The sequence below is a fragment of the Sinohyriopsis cumingii genome, chromosome 8 (assembly GCF_028554795.1).
Source record: "Sinohyriopsis cumingii isolate HCF-2022 chromosome 8, ASM2855479v2, whole genome shotgun sequence".
Lineage (NCBI taxonomy): Eukaryota > Metazoa > Mollusca > Bivalvia > Unionida > Unionidae > Sinohyriopsis > Sinohyriopsis cumingii.
Genome location: NC_142968.1, coordinates 73,098,509 through 73,117,194, shown reverse-complemented (window position 1 = coordinate 73,117,194; position 18,686 = coordinate 73,098,509). Strand labels below are relative to the sequence as shown.

Sequence of the window (18,686 nt, the reverse complement as noted above, 5' to 3'; positions counted from 1 at the left end):
TCTTTACACTCCAATTCACTTAGTTTTATCGCACTATCCTAAGCGTAAATGTTAATGTAAAAGTAAATGCAAAAAAGTATTTAAATCAGTATAGGTATTGCTATGTATATTTAATCTGAATTTGTCAGTTTTTTTCTCCGTTAGTATATGTTATGTATAATTGTATTTTGGACTTTTATTTGTGCAAAGTCAAGTTAATTGTGTACCTGACCAGTAAGGTTTGTTTTGTAAATGACAAATATGTTGTTAATATTTCGCTATGAGTGTGACTTAAATATTAGGAACATTATCAATATAAGCATTTTTATCTTATTCTGGGTCTAGAACATTGGATTCCCCCATGGAATATTTTTTTTTATACCTGATGTGGACCATGTTTATTATTATAATTTTAGTAGCAGATTTTATATTGTTGAAAATTTAGCAATTTCTAGAAATGATTCATTGAACCTATTCCTGATTTCACTGTTGTGTCTTATTTTTTTCTATGATGTTGTTTACTTGAGAAAATAAATGATTCTTTCATTTAACATCTGGGGATTAATCAGTCTTATTGCTGTGTTTCTTATTTCATGTCCGTGGAATTATTTATTCACATTATTATTTACTTGATATTCAAACTGCTCATCTAAAATATTCAAGTATGGAACTTTAATTTAGAATTATAGTGAATTCAGACAAGAACATATTGGAAGATTTATTGTGATACATAAAAGAATGTTAGAACATCTACATAATTACGGACACTGGCAGATTACCACGTTCGAGACTACATGCAGATCAACATATTCAATATTGAACTTGGAATATCACTGGAACTCAGTTGGAATTTTATGAATTTGGACATGTCATTAAACGTTTAGACATATTTGAGGTTTAATTCGCAATATTGTACTATCATTTTAAATGTTCAATTATTTGTTGAAGTTTACAAACCTGCTAGTTTTCACTCTTTTTCTGTTACTTAGGTTAAGACCATAGAGACATAATAGTATAGGTTATATCGTTTGACAATTGCAGACAAATGAATATTCCTGTTAAGACAGTTAGTGGGCATGCAAAGGGCTACAGTTACGACCCAGAGATAGCTATAACCCCTTCTACGAAAACTAATCACGCGTGGAACGTCGTTTTCCTGAATGGCGATTGGCGGTTTGTAGAGTGTACCTGGGGAGCTGGCCATTTGAAAGAACACACATTTAATAAAGAGTTCACTGAATTTTATTTTCTTACAGATCCAGAAGATTTCATCAATGAACATTTTCCACGTATGAAAAAAACCGAGGAACCGGATTCTAAGTGGCAGTTGATGAAAAAACCAATTTCAATTGAAGAATTCTCCAGACGAGTACATCTTAAGAGCACCGCCCTAGACCTTGGAGTGATGCCTGTATCACATACGTGTGGAGTGCTGGAAGTCCAATCGGATGCTACCATTACTATCCAAGATGGCCACAAAAGCATAGAAAGCTGGATGATAGATTTTTCTCTAAGCAATGGTACAAATATGAACAAGTATGCTATGTCCTACATGCAAAACTCGACTACTCTGAAAATTAATGTGCAACCAGTCGCCGCTGGGAAATATGTTTTACAAATGTTCGCAAAGCCTAGATGAAAGGAAAACGATCATCACGATTTCATCCTACAGTATATTATTAAGTGCAGCGATCCTGCAAAGCCTGCAAAACCGTACCCCTCAAGACAAACACCATGGACAACAGCTTCCACTGGGGATTATACTTGTTATCATTTTGTCACCTCTGATCTTTACATGGCGTTGGACATCCTCAAAGTAAATTAAATGTGATTTTGTGGCAGCGTTGCTGTCCAGAAAGACAATTATAGTATAAACGCTGGAAGTCTGAAATAGAAACATTTATAAAATCACTATTGTTTTATCCTGTATGAAATACCACAGCAACTCTGTAAAAGGGCATGAAAACGGGCCTATCCATTAGTGGTGGACCTATTGTTTCAGCAATTATTCATGTGATTAAGACTATGTGTGCTAAAAAATTCAGCATCAGTGTTATTACCTATTGGTGTAGTTTCAGTAGAAGGAGCAGCTTCGGAAGCTACAGGGTGAGCGTGGAGGCAACTGAGTTGCTCTGAATAATGGTTTAACAAGAAAGAGAAATAGTTGTGCTATTTCAAAGCGGATGATCATCACTTCGCCAATAGTCTTTGCCACCACGGGCCACCGTACCAAACGTAGAAACGCTATGCATTTTTGTAATGTTACATTTGTTCCAGAATAATAACTTACATTACAAATAGCGAAAGTTATTTTCAGAAATGTCATACCTTCATGCAGGATAAACTTTGTTAGCGTCGCAAAAGAAAAACATCAACGCAGCAGCGCAATGTAAAAACCACAATCGAGTAGCCTCTTTATCAAACGGTCCTGATCAACTCATCCTTATTACCTGTCCAATCACCGCATTAAAGAAAACACGATGACGATAAGAAAGGTTTAATCCGTAAACTCTCCGCAGCACAATTATTCCAACAAGCAGGTTTAATCAAACCGTTATTACCCGGTGTGGATGGGTCGATACTGTTTGGACTTCTGGGCAATATTTTTTGGGGGAGAGTACTCAAACTTCCTGTAACAGTTCTGGGCCGTCGACAAAAGAGGACGAGGAGTGACGTCACCGAGGACAAGACCACGATAGTGACCAACCTCGAGTCACAGATGTCTTTAGACACTGGTAACCACAGACCCTTTCTAAAGTCGACATCGAAAAAAGATTAGCTCTCATGGTTAAGCATTGCAGATGTTGTTTTGTTTCAAAATACAAAATTCCGGATCAAATTCATGTGGAGGAAAGCTGCGTAACTAATATTCAAAATTCTTACAAGGGAAGGGGACGCACTGTGTAGTGGTAGTCAATAGATCCTGCTGAAGAGGATGTATAATATTTTGATTCTTTGATTTAACCCCTCCAGATATCTGAAAACAGGCGCCCCTAAAGGGGCTGTGTATAATTCATTTTAGATTCAAGGCATCGATTACAGTACCAGTGGTTGGCATTGTATTCAGTATATCAAGGATGGGTACAGCGGTACATTGCCTGTGGAAACTATTTTAAACTGTATAGAAAGTTGGTAGTATAAAAATGAACAATAATAGTTTGTGGTCCTTACGTTGCAGGACGAGAAAGGAAAACCTGAATGGGATAGAGGTGACTACCAAAACAATCAAAAAATGATCAGAGCTTAGTGCGTCTCGGTTGGTATTGGGAAATACTCTGGTCGACAATTTTATATTTAAATCATGTATATTATTTGTAAAATATGCATGCCTATTGTTACCGCAGGTGTCATTGAAGGTACTGCGGGTTGAATACGAGCAATGACAATATCAGAATAGAACGTAATATGTGTGTGTAGTAATATGTGTCAATTTAAAATGATATGATGTCCTATCAACATTCATAAAATCATTGGGAAACTCCCGAGGCACAAGGTAGATCGGACTTTTCCCGGACATAAATACACGGGCCCATATAACCCCCTGGAAAAACAACTCCATGAAAACGACCAGACTCTACCCGTTCAAGAACCGTATAAAGGCGTGGATGTGACTGTGATGCGGAACGATATTTGCTACTGGTATCATACAGACAATATAGCTGGATGAGACGAGGTGATTTTAAGCGATTTTAAAGAGTTGAAACCTCAAATATTTAGAAAGCGAGTCCACCTTGGTCTAGTGTGAGGAATCATTCGCTTGGGTTATGCCGTTACAAAAAAGGTGCTTCAAACGTTAATGCTTTGATTAAATGTAGAAACAAAACCAGGAAAATTATGGGTGGTTCATGGCAGCGACATTTACAACAAGACCATAACGGACTGGCTACAAAAAGATAACATCGCGTTATAAAGCACTCAAGACCAGGTTCAAGCAGTTGTGATCAAAGGTTTCAGCAGGACGTTAAAATTCCGCAAAATGGAAGGAAACGAAAGTGACAGGCGGGTTATCTTTTACATAAACAATAAACAAGTTTGAAAAATGATGCACGCCAAATTGGACCGAAGAAATGTTTGTGATCGATAAAGTTCACAAAACATTCCATTTCACCTACATGCTCAAAGATTCAGCAGGAGAACCTATTGAAAGTATTTGTTTTACGAGCAGGAACTACCACACAAAAAACCGACAAAGAAATTTTCAGTGGAAAAAGCCATTTCGACCAAAGAAAAATTCCACACGTCAAATGGTTTGGTTATCCTGAAAAATTTAACTAGTGGATTACCACTGCGGCGTTGAAGACAATGACGACTTCGAGGTAGGTGTGATGTGTTTACGCGTCCTACGATGTGCTCAGTGTGTTTAACTTGACTCCGACATAGCGCCAGCGCAAAATGGTTTAATCTCTGAGGCGATAACGCCAAGAAAATCGCCACTGTGATGACTAAGCTCATGAGGCGATTAACCGATGATGTGGAAGCACATTGAGCCAGCACAGCAGATGTAACTTGTTTGAAACGTTTTAGTCTGAGACACCCATGTCATTTCTCAGCGTGTTTGAGTTATCCCATTACGAAAAAATAAGCTTAAACACGTATTCAAATTTAATAAATTTCATTTGGTCTGGGAGCAGAGTGTGCGTGAAACGGTGGATCAACGCGTAAAATAGATATCGTTGTTGTGCTGTCAGATTAAAACGTTTGAGTTTATATCGGAGGTGGTATTGCTACTCCTGTCGCTGCACTGGCTGCTGATTGGCAGCCTAGACATGACGTTCCGGTTCGGTGTCAGGCTTATCGGAAAGAATCAGTTCGGGTACGTAAATCAAACCTTTATTCGCCAGCGCTATGATTTCGTCCATGTACTTTACCAGATGCTCATTTCCGGGTTCTTGCACCAATTCCACATTATTAGAAAGATTAAGATGATCGAACTTTGCTTCTTTTGTTATATCATTACCGATTGTTTTAATTAACAGACAATACAAGAAATCTATTAGTTGGAGCAATAGAGTCCCGAAATCGCTTCCATCCTTTCGCAGACTTCGATAAAAGCTTTTATGTTGTTTTTTTAAAAAACACCATGTCAGAGGAGGGACTGCGCTGGGTTCTATCTTCTCAGATCGCGGAACATCATGTTTTGTTTCTTCAGATTGATGCCCGTGACCAAGGACGAGCACGAGATCTAATCCAAATTAGCCACTCGGTCTCGAGCTCTTTTAAACGCGTCAGATGTCGATATGAAATCGATGTACAAAACATGTAAAGACGGACATAGGTAATTTAAAACAGCTCTGTTCAGGGTGGGTAATGATTAGAATAGCGGGAAACATCGTCAACACTGCCAAATACATTCCCCTCAGGGTAAGCTTGTGCTTACCGCTGCCCAGTGAGGTGCAAATACAAAAAGCTTCGTTAACGTTGAAAACATCGACAACAAATATCCATGTGGGTGGTATTATCCACACTTTATCGCGCGAAAGGTAATCTTGACAGGCTAAAACATTACAAAGCCTACGAAAATACTCTCAATGTTACCGGAATTGAATTTCCGGTGTAGATCAGTGACATTCCCAAATTTACAAAATAAAAAACATCGATAACAACTTGCTTCTATGCGGCAGTTTCGCCGGCAGTATCCACAAGATTATGTTTGCCAATGGAAATTATGAAATCTACATGGGTCTCTTGTACGTTCACAATGACGGCAACTGGGTGTTAGCTTGGCTACAACGTGGCTACCAAAGTCACAATTGCTGAATTACTTATTTGTTCCTCTCCTTGTCTATCATTGGACACGGCACTGAAATCAGCGAGGTTACCTAAAGTTTGTTTACCGATGTCGATATCTTCAGTGTTGTCAGAAATGAAATTCGAGGAGGAATCAGCGTCATTATCTCATAGTCATTCGAAAGTCAACAACAGTGATTTGCCCGATTACGATCCTAATGAGGAATACAAGTTCATCATTTTCATAGACTAATAATCTTTATGAATAGGCCATGTCGCAACTGATACCGCTTGTAAATTATTCGAGGATGAACCCGGAAAACTCACAGAGGAGTTGCTCATGAGTGATGATGACCCGGTTACTTTCTCGAGGTATATTTATTATATCCGTAGATACTCCAAGAGTAGCATAAAGAATATCCACTGGCACCACAACGTTTAATAGTGACCGAGGACATGTTGAAACCTCACACCGTTCAATTTATAAAAACATTACAATGCGCACGAGAAAACACGGCAAAATTAATACCAAATCTCATGTGGAAAATAAAATCGGTACGTGATTCATTACAAAAAAAAACTCAGGCATTAGGAGTCGAGTTTGATAGAATTCATTGCGAGCTCAAATTCGGTCACTGAATACGGTTAAGACTTCCATCAGTTTTAACACTTCAAAAAGAACATTAGCAACGAACGATTTCGAAAAACATTTCTTTAAGCTGATGAATAATTCTGTATTAAGAACAATCATGGAGAATAATCAAAAACGATTCGATGTTCAACGGGTCAATGATGTGGTGCAGAGATATAAATCAATCCCATTTGTCAGCATGAAAATCTTTGACGCAAATTTCGAGGCGAACGACAGGAAAAAAAAACGAGTTGGTGACCAGCAAACCCATTCAGTGCGGTTTCACGGTGTTGGAACTGTTGAAAATGCTCATGTGCGATTTTCAGTAAGCGAACATCAAATCCCGTTACGGCAGCAACGCCAGGTTGTTGTTTACCGACACGGACAGCTTATGACTTAATAAATCAAAACCGAGGATGTGTACGGGGACATGTTTTTGGATAAGCATTTTTTCGATTTTTGCGATTATCCTAAAACGAGTAAATTTCACAGTGATTCCAATAAAAAGGTATCGGCAAATTTAAGACGAGGCTAATTCAGTAATCGTAGTGGAATTTTTAGGGTTGAGGAGTAAGATCTATTCGGTCAAATTAGCAGTTGCGGATGTCAAAGAACGCGCGAAAGGATTATAACAAATAGCGACAAAAATCATTATCCCCCCAATTATTATCTGGCAAAGCTTGGAAAAATTAAATGTTCTCGCAAATGAATATGATCAGATCGAATTATCTTACCTATTTAAATACTCGCTGAATAAAGTTAGGTTAACGCGTTATGAAGATGAACGCTACGTTATGGAGGATGGTGTTACAACACTGGCATTTATAAAGATGTTAGAGAAATGATTGGAAATGATATGCTGGTGGAGCTGGAATTATTGTAACCCAAACTAGTAATCGGGCTGGTACGCGGAAAAACTCACTGCTGGCGGCAGCCGGGGTTGGCTCCAAATCGCTATGTTTACTTTACCTACGTGAAATATGTTATGGCGTTTTGTGCTAGAATTGTAGTCCGAAAATAGAGATGCCGGTTCCGCAACATGAAGGGACGATCATACCATGGTACCTCCATCTCACAATGAACCATTATATGATAATGTGTCCTGTACTGTAACAGAACCGGCATTCGTACATACAGCTCATTTCGTGGTCTTCCCCATTACAAGTATTAAAATTCTAATGTTTTTAGTAATTATGTGCATAGTATAGGGAGAGTGGGGCCGAACTTCAGGGGAGATTTCGCATTTAATGGGGGTTGCCAATTGTAATGTATATGTAATGAATCACATGTGCAATGATTTACTAGAATCGACGGAGGAAACCAGATACACGGGGTAACGTGCGTGATCAATCGGACAATAAAATAGTCAACAATACTTGGCGCCACCCGTCCTTTATACAGCTGCTTAAAACCTTAGATGTGTATACATTTAATGTACGAGACACAACTTAGATTTTTAAATTTAATTTTTTCCCCGGCATTTATCTTTAAGCAACGACCAATCCGAATACTGCCTGAAACCACATTTAGAACTGGTTGGATTATAGTAACTGGTCCGGTAGCATTATACAACACACCTTTGCCAGAATGAAGCTGTATTTTTTTTATCATTATAGTCATACGTGTATCATTTCAGATATGATACGGAAGGATACTTTAGTGGCTTAATACGTTCATGTGATCCTGATGACGTTTTAAAAGCAGGAAGATCTGTGTGCCAAGGATATGCAGATCTCTTTTCGGCCTTCTGCGGGTAAGGAACTATCTTCCAAACCCAGAAACTGCGCATATACATTTTGGACGAAATGTTTTCACTGTAACCACATAGTTGTCTATAATGGAGACCATTAATATGTGTTCATTTACTCTGTCTTTACACTCCAATTCACTTAGTTTTATCGTACTATCCTAAGCATAAATGTTAACAGACTTAAATACGGAATATATATCAACATGTAAAAGTAAATGCAAAAAACGTATTTAAATCAGTATAGGTATAGCTATGTATATTTAATTTGTATTTGTCAGTTTTTTTTTCTCCGTTAGTATACGTTATGTATAATTGTATTTTGGACTTTTATTTGTGCAAAATCAAGTTAATAGTGTACCTGACCAGTAAGTTTTGTTTTGTAAATGACAAATATGTTGTTAATATTTCGCTATGAGTGTGGGTTAAAAATTAGGAACATTATCAATATAAACATCTTTATCTTATTCTAGGTCTATAACATTGGATTCCCCCATGGAATTTTTTTATACCTGATGTGTACTATGTTTTGTTTTATGACTTTAATAGCAGATTTTCTATTGTTAAAAACTTAGCAATTTCTAGAAATGATTCATTGAACCTATTCCTGATTTCACTGTTGTGTCTTATTTTTTCTATGATGTTGTTTACTTGAGAAAATAAATGATTCTTTCATTTAACATCTGGGGGGTTAATCAGTCTTATTGCTGTGTTTCTTAATTCATGTCGGTGGGATTATTTATTCAAATTATTATTTACTTGATGTACAAACTGCTCATCCAAAATATTCAAGGATGGAACATTAATTTAGAATTATAGTGAATTCAGACAAGAACATGTTGGACGACTTATTGTGATACATAAAAGAATGTTAGAACATCTGCATAATTACGGCCATTGGCACATTACCACGTTCGAGACTACATGCAGATCAACATATTCAATATTGAACTTGGAATATCACTGGAACTCAGTTGGAAGTTTTGGACATGTCATTAAACGTTTAAACATATTTGAGATTTAATTCGCAATATTGTACTATCATTTTAAATGTTCATTTATTTGTTGAAGTTTACAAACCTGCTAGTTTTCACTCTTTTTCTGTTACTTAGGTTAAGACCACAGAGACATAATAGTATAGGTTATATCGTTTTACAATTGCAGACAAGTGAATATTCCTGTTAAGAGAATTAGTGGGCATGCAAAGGGCTACAGTTACGACCCAGAGATAGCTATAACCCCTTCTACGAAAACTAATCACGCGTGGAACGTCGTTTTCCTGAACAGCGATTGGCGGTTTGAAGAGTATGCCTGGGGAGCTGGCCGTTTGAAAGACCACACATTTTATAAAGAGTTCACTGAATTTTATTTCCTTACAGATCCAGAAGACTTCATCAATGAACATTTTCCAGGCATGAACAAAACGAGGAACCGGATTCTAATTGGCAGTTGATGAACAAAACCAATTTCAATTGAAGAATTCTCCAGACGAGTACATCTTAAGAGCACCGCCCTAGAGCTTGGAGTAATACCTGTATCACGTACGTCTGGAGTCCTGGAAGTCCATTGCTATAGAAGATGGCCACAAAAGCATAGAAAGCTGGATGATAGATTTTTTTCTAAGCAATGGTATAAATATGAACAAGTATGCTATGTCCTACATGCAAAGCTCGACTACTCTGAAATTTAATGTGCAACCAGCCGCCATGGGAAATATGTTTGACAAATTTTCGCAAAGCCTAGAGGAAACGAAAACGATGAACACGATTTCATCCTACAGTATATTATTAAGTGCAGCGATCCTGCAAAGCCCGCTAAACCGTACCCCTCAAGACAAACACCGTGGGCATTTTGCCCAGAATATAGACAGTATGGATTTGCAGAAGAAGCCTTGACAAATCCAGTTTTTACGGCAAAACATGGAGAACTCATTATAAATATACCAACAACCAGACACATTGAGGCTATCGCGGACCTTCATCATGCAGAAAATTTAGATGATAGTTCCAAGCACTACACTCTGATTGAATCGTCTGCTGATAAGACAGTTCTTAGAGACAGGTTGCCTTCTGAAAGTATCTACTCGCTGGATATTATGGCAAAACGACCATGGGAAGGCAGCGATATGTACTGGTCATCCAGTGCATATCACATCAATTGCCGAATACCCATGATTCCGTTCTATCCGTTTCCTAAATGTTACTACGGAGCTGTTGCAAAACACAACTGTCGACTTCAAAAACCCCTAAAAGGCCTCCTCACACCGAAATCGACAGTCAAGTTTAGGCTAGAGTCTAACATTTTGCGGACGATAATTATCTTGGAGCAGAATTAGAGCAAAACTGGAAATGGTATTTTTGAGGGAACGATGAGTACTCCAGACACGGCACAATAACTGTATATGGACGGTTTATATCGATTTTCTATGGCGACTTGAATTGTATGTTAACAATCATTTTCATCAATATATAACATCATTTGTTAATGACGCAGTTAATGGAAGGAAATTGTCATCCTGAAAGAAAACACCATGTTCAAAACCTATCCGTCAAACTAATGGTAAAGACAGAGATCGTCCACAATAAATGAAACTAAAACAACTTTGGCATAATTTGACGTTTTAAGAAACTTTTAATGCAAACTATGTCCAAATACGTTTTCGAGCATTTTTTGCATCAAGACTGTTTTTTCTTGTACTTTGATACAAAATTTGTCAATGACAAAACTATTTTAGAAATACTGCCATCTATTTCTCTAAACGTTTCGATCCTAAGAGAAATTATGCTTATAAAATACAATTTGAAACATTTACAATTTCACGGGATAAAATCTTGTAACGACGCTCCAAATTCTGCATAGTTAAATACATTATTACACATTCTTCCTGATCCATATTCATCCAGATCTCCTTGCCATATGATTTGCTAATTTTCATCAAATTGGGCCCTCAAGGACCCCTCGTAATTCATCAGATTGGGCTATCAAGGACCCCTCGTAATTCATCAGATTGGGCTATCAAGGATGCTTCTTAATTTGTAAACGATTTTGTTCATAGGCTTTATCTAGTTTAAGTACCTCACAGCTGAGTTCTTTATCACCATAATTATAAAATACAATTCACAATTTAGCATTGAAATCAGAACGAAAGGTGTTTTTAACTTTTTATATTAACTGGATAAATGTTTGTATGTCTAATAGATCCTTGTCAACTAAACCCAACCATTCAGCGGAAAGCAATATCTGATTTTGAGATATGTAGTCTCGCCTCGTGCTTTTTTGTTATGAAAAGGCTGACAAAAGCAATCGCAACAGTAATGAAAATAAACAGAATATGCATTTAAGATGCATTTATTTCACATGACGTGGATCACTGGCACGGTGTAATAATTTAGTTTCTCAGATAAAATGCAATAATTTGAAAATTGTTCTTGGATCCCTATTGTACGTTTTAATTTTATTTCGATCATTGTTTTTTAGAAAGTTGCAGTATTCGTTCTGTACAAACATTTTGTTCTGGTTCTAAAATTACAGAAAAACTTCTTGACGCAAATAAATTGAGCCTAAATAATGTAAGCAATCATTAAAGGTTAAGCGGTTCAATAATCCTAGATTATCAGAAGGCAAACTCAGTTTGAGCTTTAATTCATACACCTACCCAGGGGATTTCAGAAGTTATGAAGTACCATTAGATAGACCACCTCAACTAGTTTGAATGGAACAATGACATGTTTACCTGTTCTGTACAGGCACTGGAGAAGATAAAAATCAATCTTCAAATACAATCGCATTAAAAGTTTCCGGAAAAGATGATTTTTGGACTTCGAAATATCCATTTGATGTTTTACGAATTTAAATGTAAAATGCAATGTAATGGTAAATAAAGGTTTTATTTTAGCCGTGCCAAATGTTCATTTGATTAATTATAGTTGTGATATTAGGGCTGAAAACTTAAAGGAATGACAAAAGTTTCTGAAAATAATCACGAGTTTTATAAGTAATTAATGATGTAATTTAGTATTTTATTTTTTGCTTTTAATTGTTTGTTTTTATTTTGTTTTCTTTTCCATTGTTGGGAAGCAGTTGTGACATGATTTTATATTATTCATATTTTGAAACGATTGTGATCCATATTAATATGTCCTCTCGCGATTGATAATTTGCCCGATTATGCTAGTCGATTCAAAAGCTACATGACAGATATCTAATATTGATATTCAAGATCTGTTCGACATGTGCATCATTTGTGCTTCGAGGATGATTCGCTATAGCAGACATATAACACCATCTACCTACAATCATTGCTGATATTCTGTCCTTGATCGGTTCTGTGTGTTACTTTAAAGGATGAATAGAACAGAAATGATATATTAGCCAGTGAAATATATGTTAGCCAACACCATTTATATAGCTTCCTTATAATGCGTGCAGTTTTTTTTTTGTATTCATAAATATTCATACTTTGTAAAGAAAAAGATATTTGATTAATTTAATTTTAGTGCTTCTATCTATAAATTTTTTTTTTTTTTACACTTTTATGGATTATGATGATGCAACACATTGTTAGCAGGAAAAGGTACAAAAAACGGGACCAGTTGTTAAACTTTAAAATCAAGTTGGACGTGAATCAGTATTGGATTACACTGAATCAGAGTGTTATGACGATAAAGTAAAAATGAGATATGTGCAGCACAGGAAGTAACATAAGCAGAAGGTGGTGATTTAAAAATGAGGTTACACAATTTGATGAGTTTTATTTAGAAACGGTTTTCAGAAATATTCAATTGTGTGAATTGTTTGAGCAATCCTTATTGTGCCAGATAAATATCGGTATATTCTTTCCTCTTCTGAAATGGGCAGTTGTACCTTAAGCATGTTGAAGACATGAGTATGTTTCTTATCGTTCATGTTCTTTAATAGGAGTCGGTTTTTGCTTGATAGAACAAAGCACGATCTTACATAAGAGTATTGAATCATTTGATTTACCAAGATTTTCTAGATTTGCAGTGTATAGCTTACATCTTTGATCATAATCTCATCTCTTCTGACATTTAGTATAGGATTTAATGATCATCGTTGGGTATTTATCGACGTGTAAATTTTATCTGATCACTTGCAAAATAAATAAAGTCCTAAGGACTTTATCTTAACTTTGTGAGTGAAAAGGTAAACTTTACACATCGATAAATACCCTACCGTGATCATTTAATCCTTATAATTCCAATTTCATCCTTTCTGTCATCAAATTAACTTATTTCTTAAAGAACGCATTTCAATTTAAGTAGCGCGTACTTTCCTTTCATTGGCCGCTTCACATTGCCCCATAATGCATAACTTGTACAGATTCACGCGAATATGTCGACTACTGTCACAGTTACGTTTATTCGGCAACTTCATACATCTTAGACAATGGGTACTGATGGTTTCAACACATATAGTTCATTTACAACATTCTTGTTCAATTTTAATCAGTCCCATCTGCTACGTCAGATGACCATGACTTTACATAATAACAGCTGCTACGGAACGAACAAGTGTGCTAGATTAAATTTCCAATCAAACCTTAAATCATAATGGGTTTTATCAATGAACAACATGGAAATATGAACAAGATGATGCATCCCTTACTAACATAAAGCTAACAAATAAATTGTATACAGGAATAACATTTGATATGATACTGAACAGCGTTAATACTTGTGAAGACTCGTTCAGTGATCTAATGTCAAATGAAATGCAACTACTGTCAGTCACGTTTATTCGGCAACTTCATACTTTACATCTTAGGCAATGGCTACCCGTGGTGTTAAGCACATTTCTTTTCATATAAACAAAATAACATTCTTCTTTAATTTTAGTATGTTCTATACAGAAATAGCATTTTATATCTTTTTCATCAGCGTTATTACTTAACAAGACCCTTTGAGTTAGGCCTATATAATGTGAAATTAAATGTTCAGTTATTAAATGTAGATTTGCTAGCAAAACCTGTCATATGTTTTGTTTGGTTGCATACTTGAGTGCTGGTGTGCTGGAATGAATTATTGACTACACATCCAAAACAATTTAAATTAGATAAACAATCACGTTTATGGATTATTATATACCTTTTTCAATGGTGTTCAGTCACTTTGGTGGAGATGGCAGTTTTACCATTTAAAAACTGTATTCAGTCTTTGAATAATGGTCTCATAAGTATTTGTTTTTATTTTTGTGTAAGTGGTCATATTCACTCCATGCCACCAACACCAACACACTTTTTTTAAAATAAATAAAATAACCATTCAAAACGCCAATGCCCCATTTTGTGTTTCGTTTAGTAGCCTCTCTATATTCATTTATTTCAATAGCTTTTAAGATCGCCTCAGGTAATTTCTTAAATGTTGGTTTTTATCCCTGAGCGGCCTAGCAATTGGCTTGGGCAGTTCCCACGCTATTATTGCTGTTGTTGGACATAGCTAGGGTAACTGAAGTTGTTGTTCTATTTTCAGCGTTTGTAACATCCATAGCATTATCGTCAAATCCATCTTCATCTGTTTCAATCGCTGCATTTATTTCTTTTAACTCCTTGTCATCTAATTGTTCAAAAAACTCCGCAGAAAATTGCAGCGATAAATCACCGTAATCGGCCATTTTGTGTGACTATGTAGCAGACGAACTCCAAATTGTAAACTATACATTTCAATTAAATAATATTTGAAGAAGTACAAAAAGGTTAAACTTTGTATTTATTTGCTGAATAAGAAATTTAAAGGATGAAACAATCGTTCACTATTGTGTGTCTGCAATGTTTATTTATACTGCAAACAGTACCAACATATATTAGTACTCCGAGAATTTATAGATATGTAAAAAAATCCAGATCAAAATCACGTGACCGTTTACAGCCATCGTATTGCAAACAATCCGTTTCATGAATAATTTTTTTTTAATTACTGGAAGGTAATTTTGTATTTTTATATTATTCACTGTTCTTGGAATGAAACTGATTCAACTCGTCTGGATGAATCTGGTAATTAATTCAGTTAGACCAATACAGCTTGATCTTTTCTGCTGAAGAATGTTATCTTACAGGATAAATAATTTTCACCCAAACCATTTTGATTATACGGTAAGTAAATTGAAAATTTACCCTTCAGTTTCTGCATTTGTGAATATCATATATATTTAAATCTTGACCGTTTATTGAATTTTATGTTTTGCATATATTTGTTATCTGTATTCTGTTTTATTTGAATTTCAGTGGAATAACTAGCGAAATAAACATAATACACTCAATACGACACTCGAATTAAATCTAACTATATACAGCACTTAAAAGCAATGTCTCGTCATTAATTGTAAATAAGTTGATACCTAGAAACAACAGAATATATATATATATATATATATATATATATATATATATATATATATATATATATATATATATATATATATATATATATATACCACATCCATTAAAAATAACATGGTCTTTGAAGTGTTGGCATAAAGCAACTTGATATACCAATAGTATCGGTATATCAAATTGTGATTTGCCCATGGCGTATGAATACGCATAATGAAGATGTTTTTATAGCTATTATACTCTCTAAACATGGATATGAATTTCTTACAATATTACATTTATAAAGGAAAAAATAACAAAATAATGATTTTCTTGTAAAATATTTTATAGAAACTAACATTTTTATACAAAAAAACAACAATACTCAATTCAGGAAATAAATATTATTAAGCTCCACCCTGTGTCGTCTGCTGTCATCTCTGTCAACACTGCTGTTTCAAGTCTCTCCCTCTGGCAAAAATCAAACACTGCAACTCTGTGGAAAAAAGAAAACAATGACATCAAATAAGGAGCAGGATCAAGAAGCAACATTTAATCTACTAAACTGTGAGTTAATTGGAGAGTTTGATAGAAACATGGCTGAGACATTTGTGAATGAAAATGATCATTGTGTTAGGGAAGACAGATTTGTACACCGTGAGCCTGATGATATACTAAAATTTATAGAAAGTAAGCAGAATTCAAACACTTTAAAAAAGACACTTTTTTGATGTAAGGTTAGTGACAGAATTCTTGCAGTCAAAATATGAATTCAGAAAGTTAGACAAGATAAACCCATCTGAATTGGATCAGCACCTGGCTTGTTTTATACTCAGTGTTATGAGGAAAGATGGATATGAGTTTGAAGCGAACAGCTTAAGAAGCATCATCAGCTCCATTGATCGCCACCTTAAAATCAAGAAATATGCAAGTACAATCATGAGAGGAACAGACACAAATTTTGCATTAACAAGGGAAGCTCTTCGGGCTAAGCAAAAAGATTTAAAATCTAAAGGAAAAGGAAATAAACCCAATCGGAGTCAGCCGATCACAGATGAAGAAATAAATGCCTTGTATAGTAAAAAACTAATGGGGATGGAAACACCTGAAGCCATTGTTAACACATTGTGGTTTAACAACTCTGTACATTTTGGTTTGAGGGGAGTGACTGAACATTACAATTTGAAATGGGGGGATGTTACACTAAAGAAAGATGTGAATGGACTCACATATCTTGAACTCAATGAAAGGCAGACAAAAACAAGAACATGAGACAATGTCTAGGACATCAGGGATATTAATCCTATGACGTATGAAAACAAAAACAGCAAAGAGAGAGATCCACTTGCTATCTACAAACGGTATGGTGAGCTAAGACCAGCAGACTTTTGTCCACGTGAAGATCCTTTCTATATTGCGCCCAACACTATGCCAATCTCAGCGACAAACCCAAAATGGTTTAGGAAACAAGTCGTTGGAATTAACAAACTTGGAAGCATCATGAAAAAAATGAAAGAGAAGGCAAATATTACAGAAAGAAAGAAATTAACAAACACAAGTAGCCGCAAGTACTTAATTCAGAAGTTAAGAGACAAAAACATTCCCCCAACTGATATCATGCAAATTTCTGGCCACAAAAACGTGCAGTCTATAAACAGCTACTCAAACATTAGTGAAAAACAACAACAGACGTATTCCAATTACCTGAGCAACACCGGCCACCCAAGTAATGATGACGTTAACCCCCACCCCCACAACAAAGAAATTTCCAGCTGCACAGCTGCAGACTGCAGTATATCAAGTTCCCAAACGTGTAATATTCAGCAGAATAAGATTGTCAGCAACCCATTCTACGGATCAAACATCACCCTACAAAATATGTTTGTTATGAACCTAACGGAAAACATGAACGAGATCCCTAACTGGGTCAACTTTCAACAGGCGAATTCTCAAACAGGCCCCACACAGCGGAAACGTAGGAGAATTATTGAAAGTGACACTGACAGTCAGTATGAATAGCGAAATATGGACATAAATAAATATCAATGAAATGTGGTTATGGTTAAATTGTTTAATTACCTATTGTTCCTTCATTATTTTGACATTTCCGGCTCGAATCGTACGGTTGCTATCGATGCAAATGGCCTCACTGTTACTGTTCATGATTACGATGCAAATTCAATGTTTGCATGCACATTATTAACAATATTTTGAATGTTAACTATCAGCCTTGTGTTTTCATTTCATTTCATTAATATTGCTAAAGGAAACATATATAAATTAATATGAATGAAGTGTACAGGAAATTTTGAATAACTACAGAACTTCATTTTTGAGCGTACATACATGCGAGGGGTTGTGAAGAGTTCACTCCCCTAAAGTGCGCTGTTTGTGGCCGTCAGTTTTATCTCCCATATAAAATGAAAACTTTGATGTGGTATAAATAAAATATATGTATAGTATGTACGCTGTATCAATGATATACCACGAGATGTATACATTTTTCAAACAACAGAATATATATATATATATATATATATATATATATATATATATATATATATATATATATATATATATATATATATATATATATATATATATACTTACATTTCATTCGTTTCTTGAATTACATTAGATTATGTACCAGATTGTATGCTTGTTTGTCCCAGAGGAAGTGTGGAAATGCATTTTGAGCATGTGTACACATTGAGCATGTAGACACATGACAGGAATCCAAAGTATATCAAACAGCATCACTATGCATTATGCTCAATTTTCCAGCAAAATTAATATTACAGCCAAAATTAAATTTGGTCATGTGCTTTCAAGAACCATAACACGCTCTTCAGGATCATTTTCCCATCCTTAGCACCTCAACGAGGTTGATGACTGTCCTGAATCCTTAGTACCTCAACGAGGTTGATGACTGTCCTGAATCCTTAGTACCTCAACGAGGTTGATGACTGTCCTGAATCCTTAGTACCTCAACGAGGCTGATGACTGTCCTGAATCCTTAGTTTCTCAATCTCAACGAGGTTGATGACTGTCCTGAATCCTTAGTACCTCAACGAGGTTGATGATTATCCTGAGTGTTCACAGCTTTGAACATCAACACTTGACTATGTGTCATATGATACACGTAATTATGTCGACTGAAAATGAGCATACAGCTGGATGTTCTGGTATTACCATGTCAAATGGATTACAGAATTGTGCCGCTCATAACGTATGTCTTCGTCAGATATGACGCCACCTATAACCATACATAATGA

The 18,686-nt window shown here is 35.6% G+C and overlaps 2 protein-coding genes across 2 annotated transcripts in view; both read left to right on the top strand.

The window, feature by feature from the left end:
* The window catches only part of LOC149793806 (kyphoscoliosis peptidase-like), a 65,974-nt gene extending 64,356 nt beyond the window's left edge, over positions 1-1,618 (top strand). Inside the window, exon 5 of the mRNA XM_089968910.1 lies at positions 1,021-1,618. Coding sequence (XP_089825036.1) covers positions 1,021-1,618 — 598 coding nt within the window. The remainder of the gene's footprint in view (positions 1-1,020) is intronic.
* Positions 1-18,686, top strand: part of LOC149793805 (kyphoscoliosis peptidase-like) — a 184,835-nt gene that overhangs the window by 123,162 nt on the left and 42,987 nt on the right. The window lies entirely within an intron of this gene.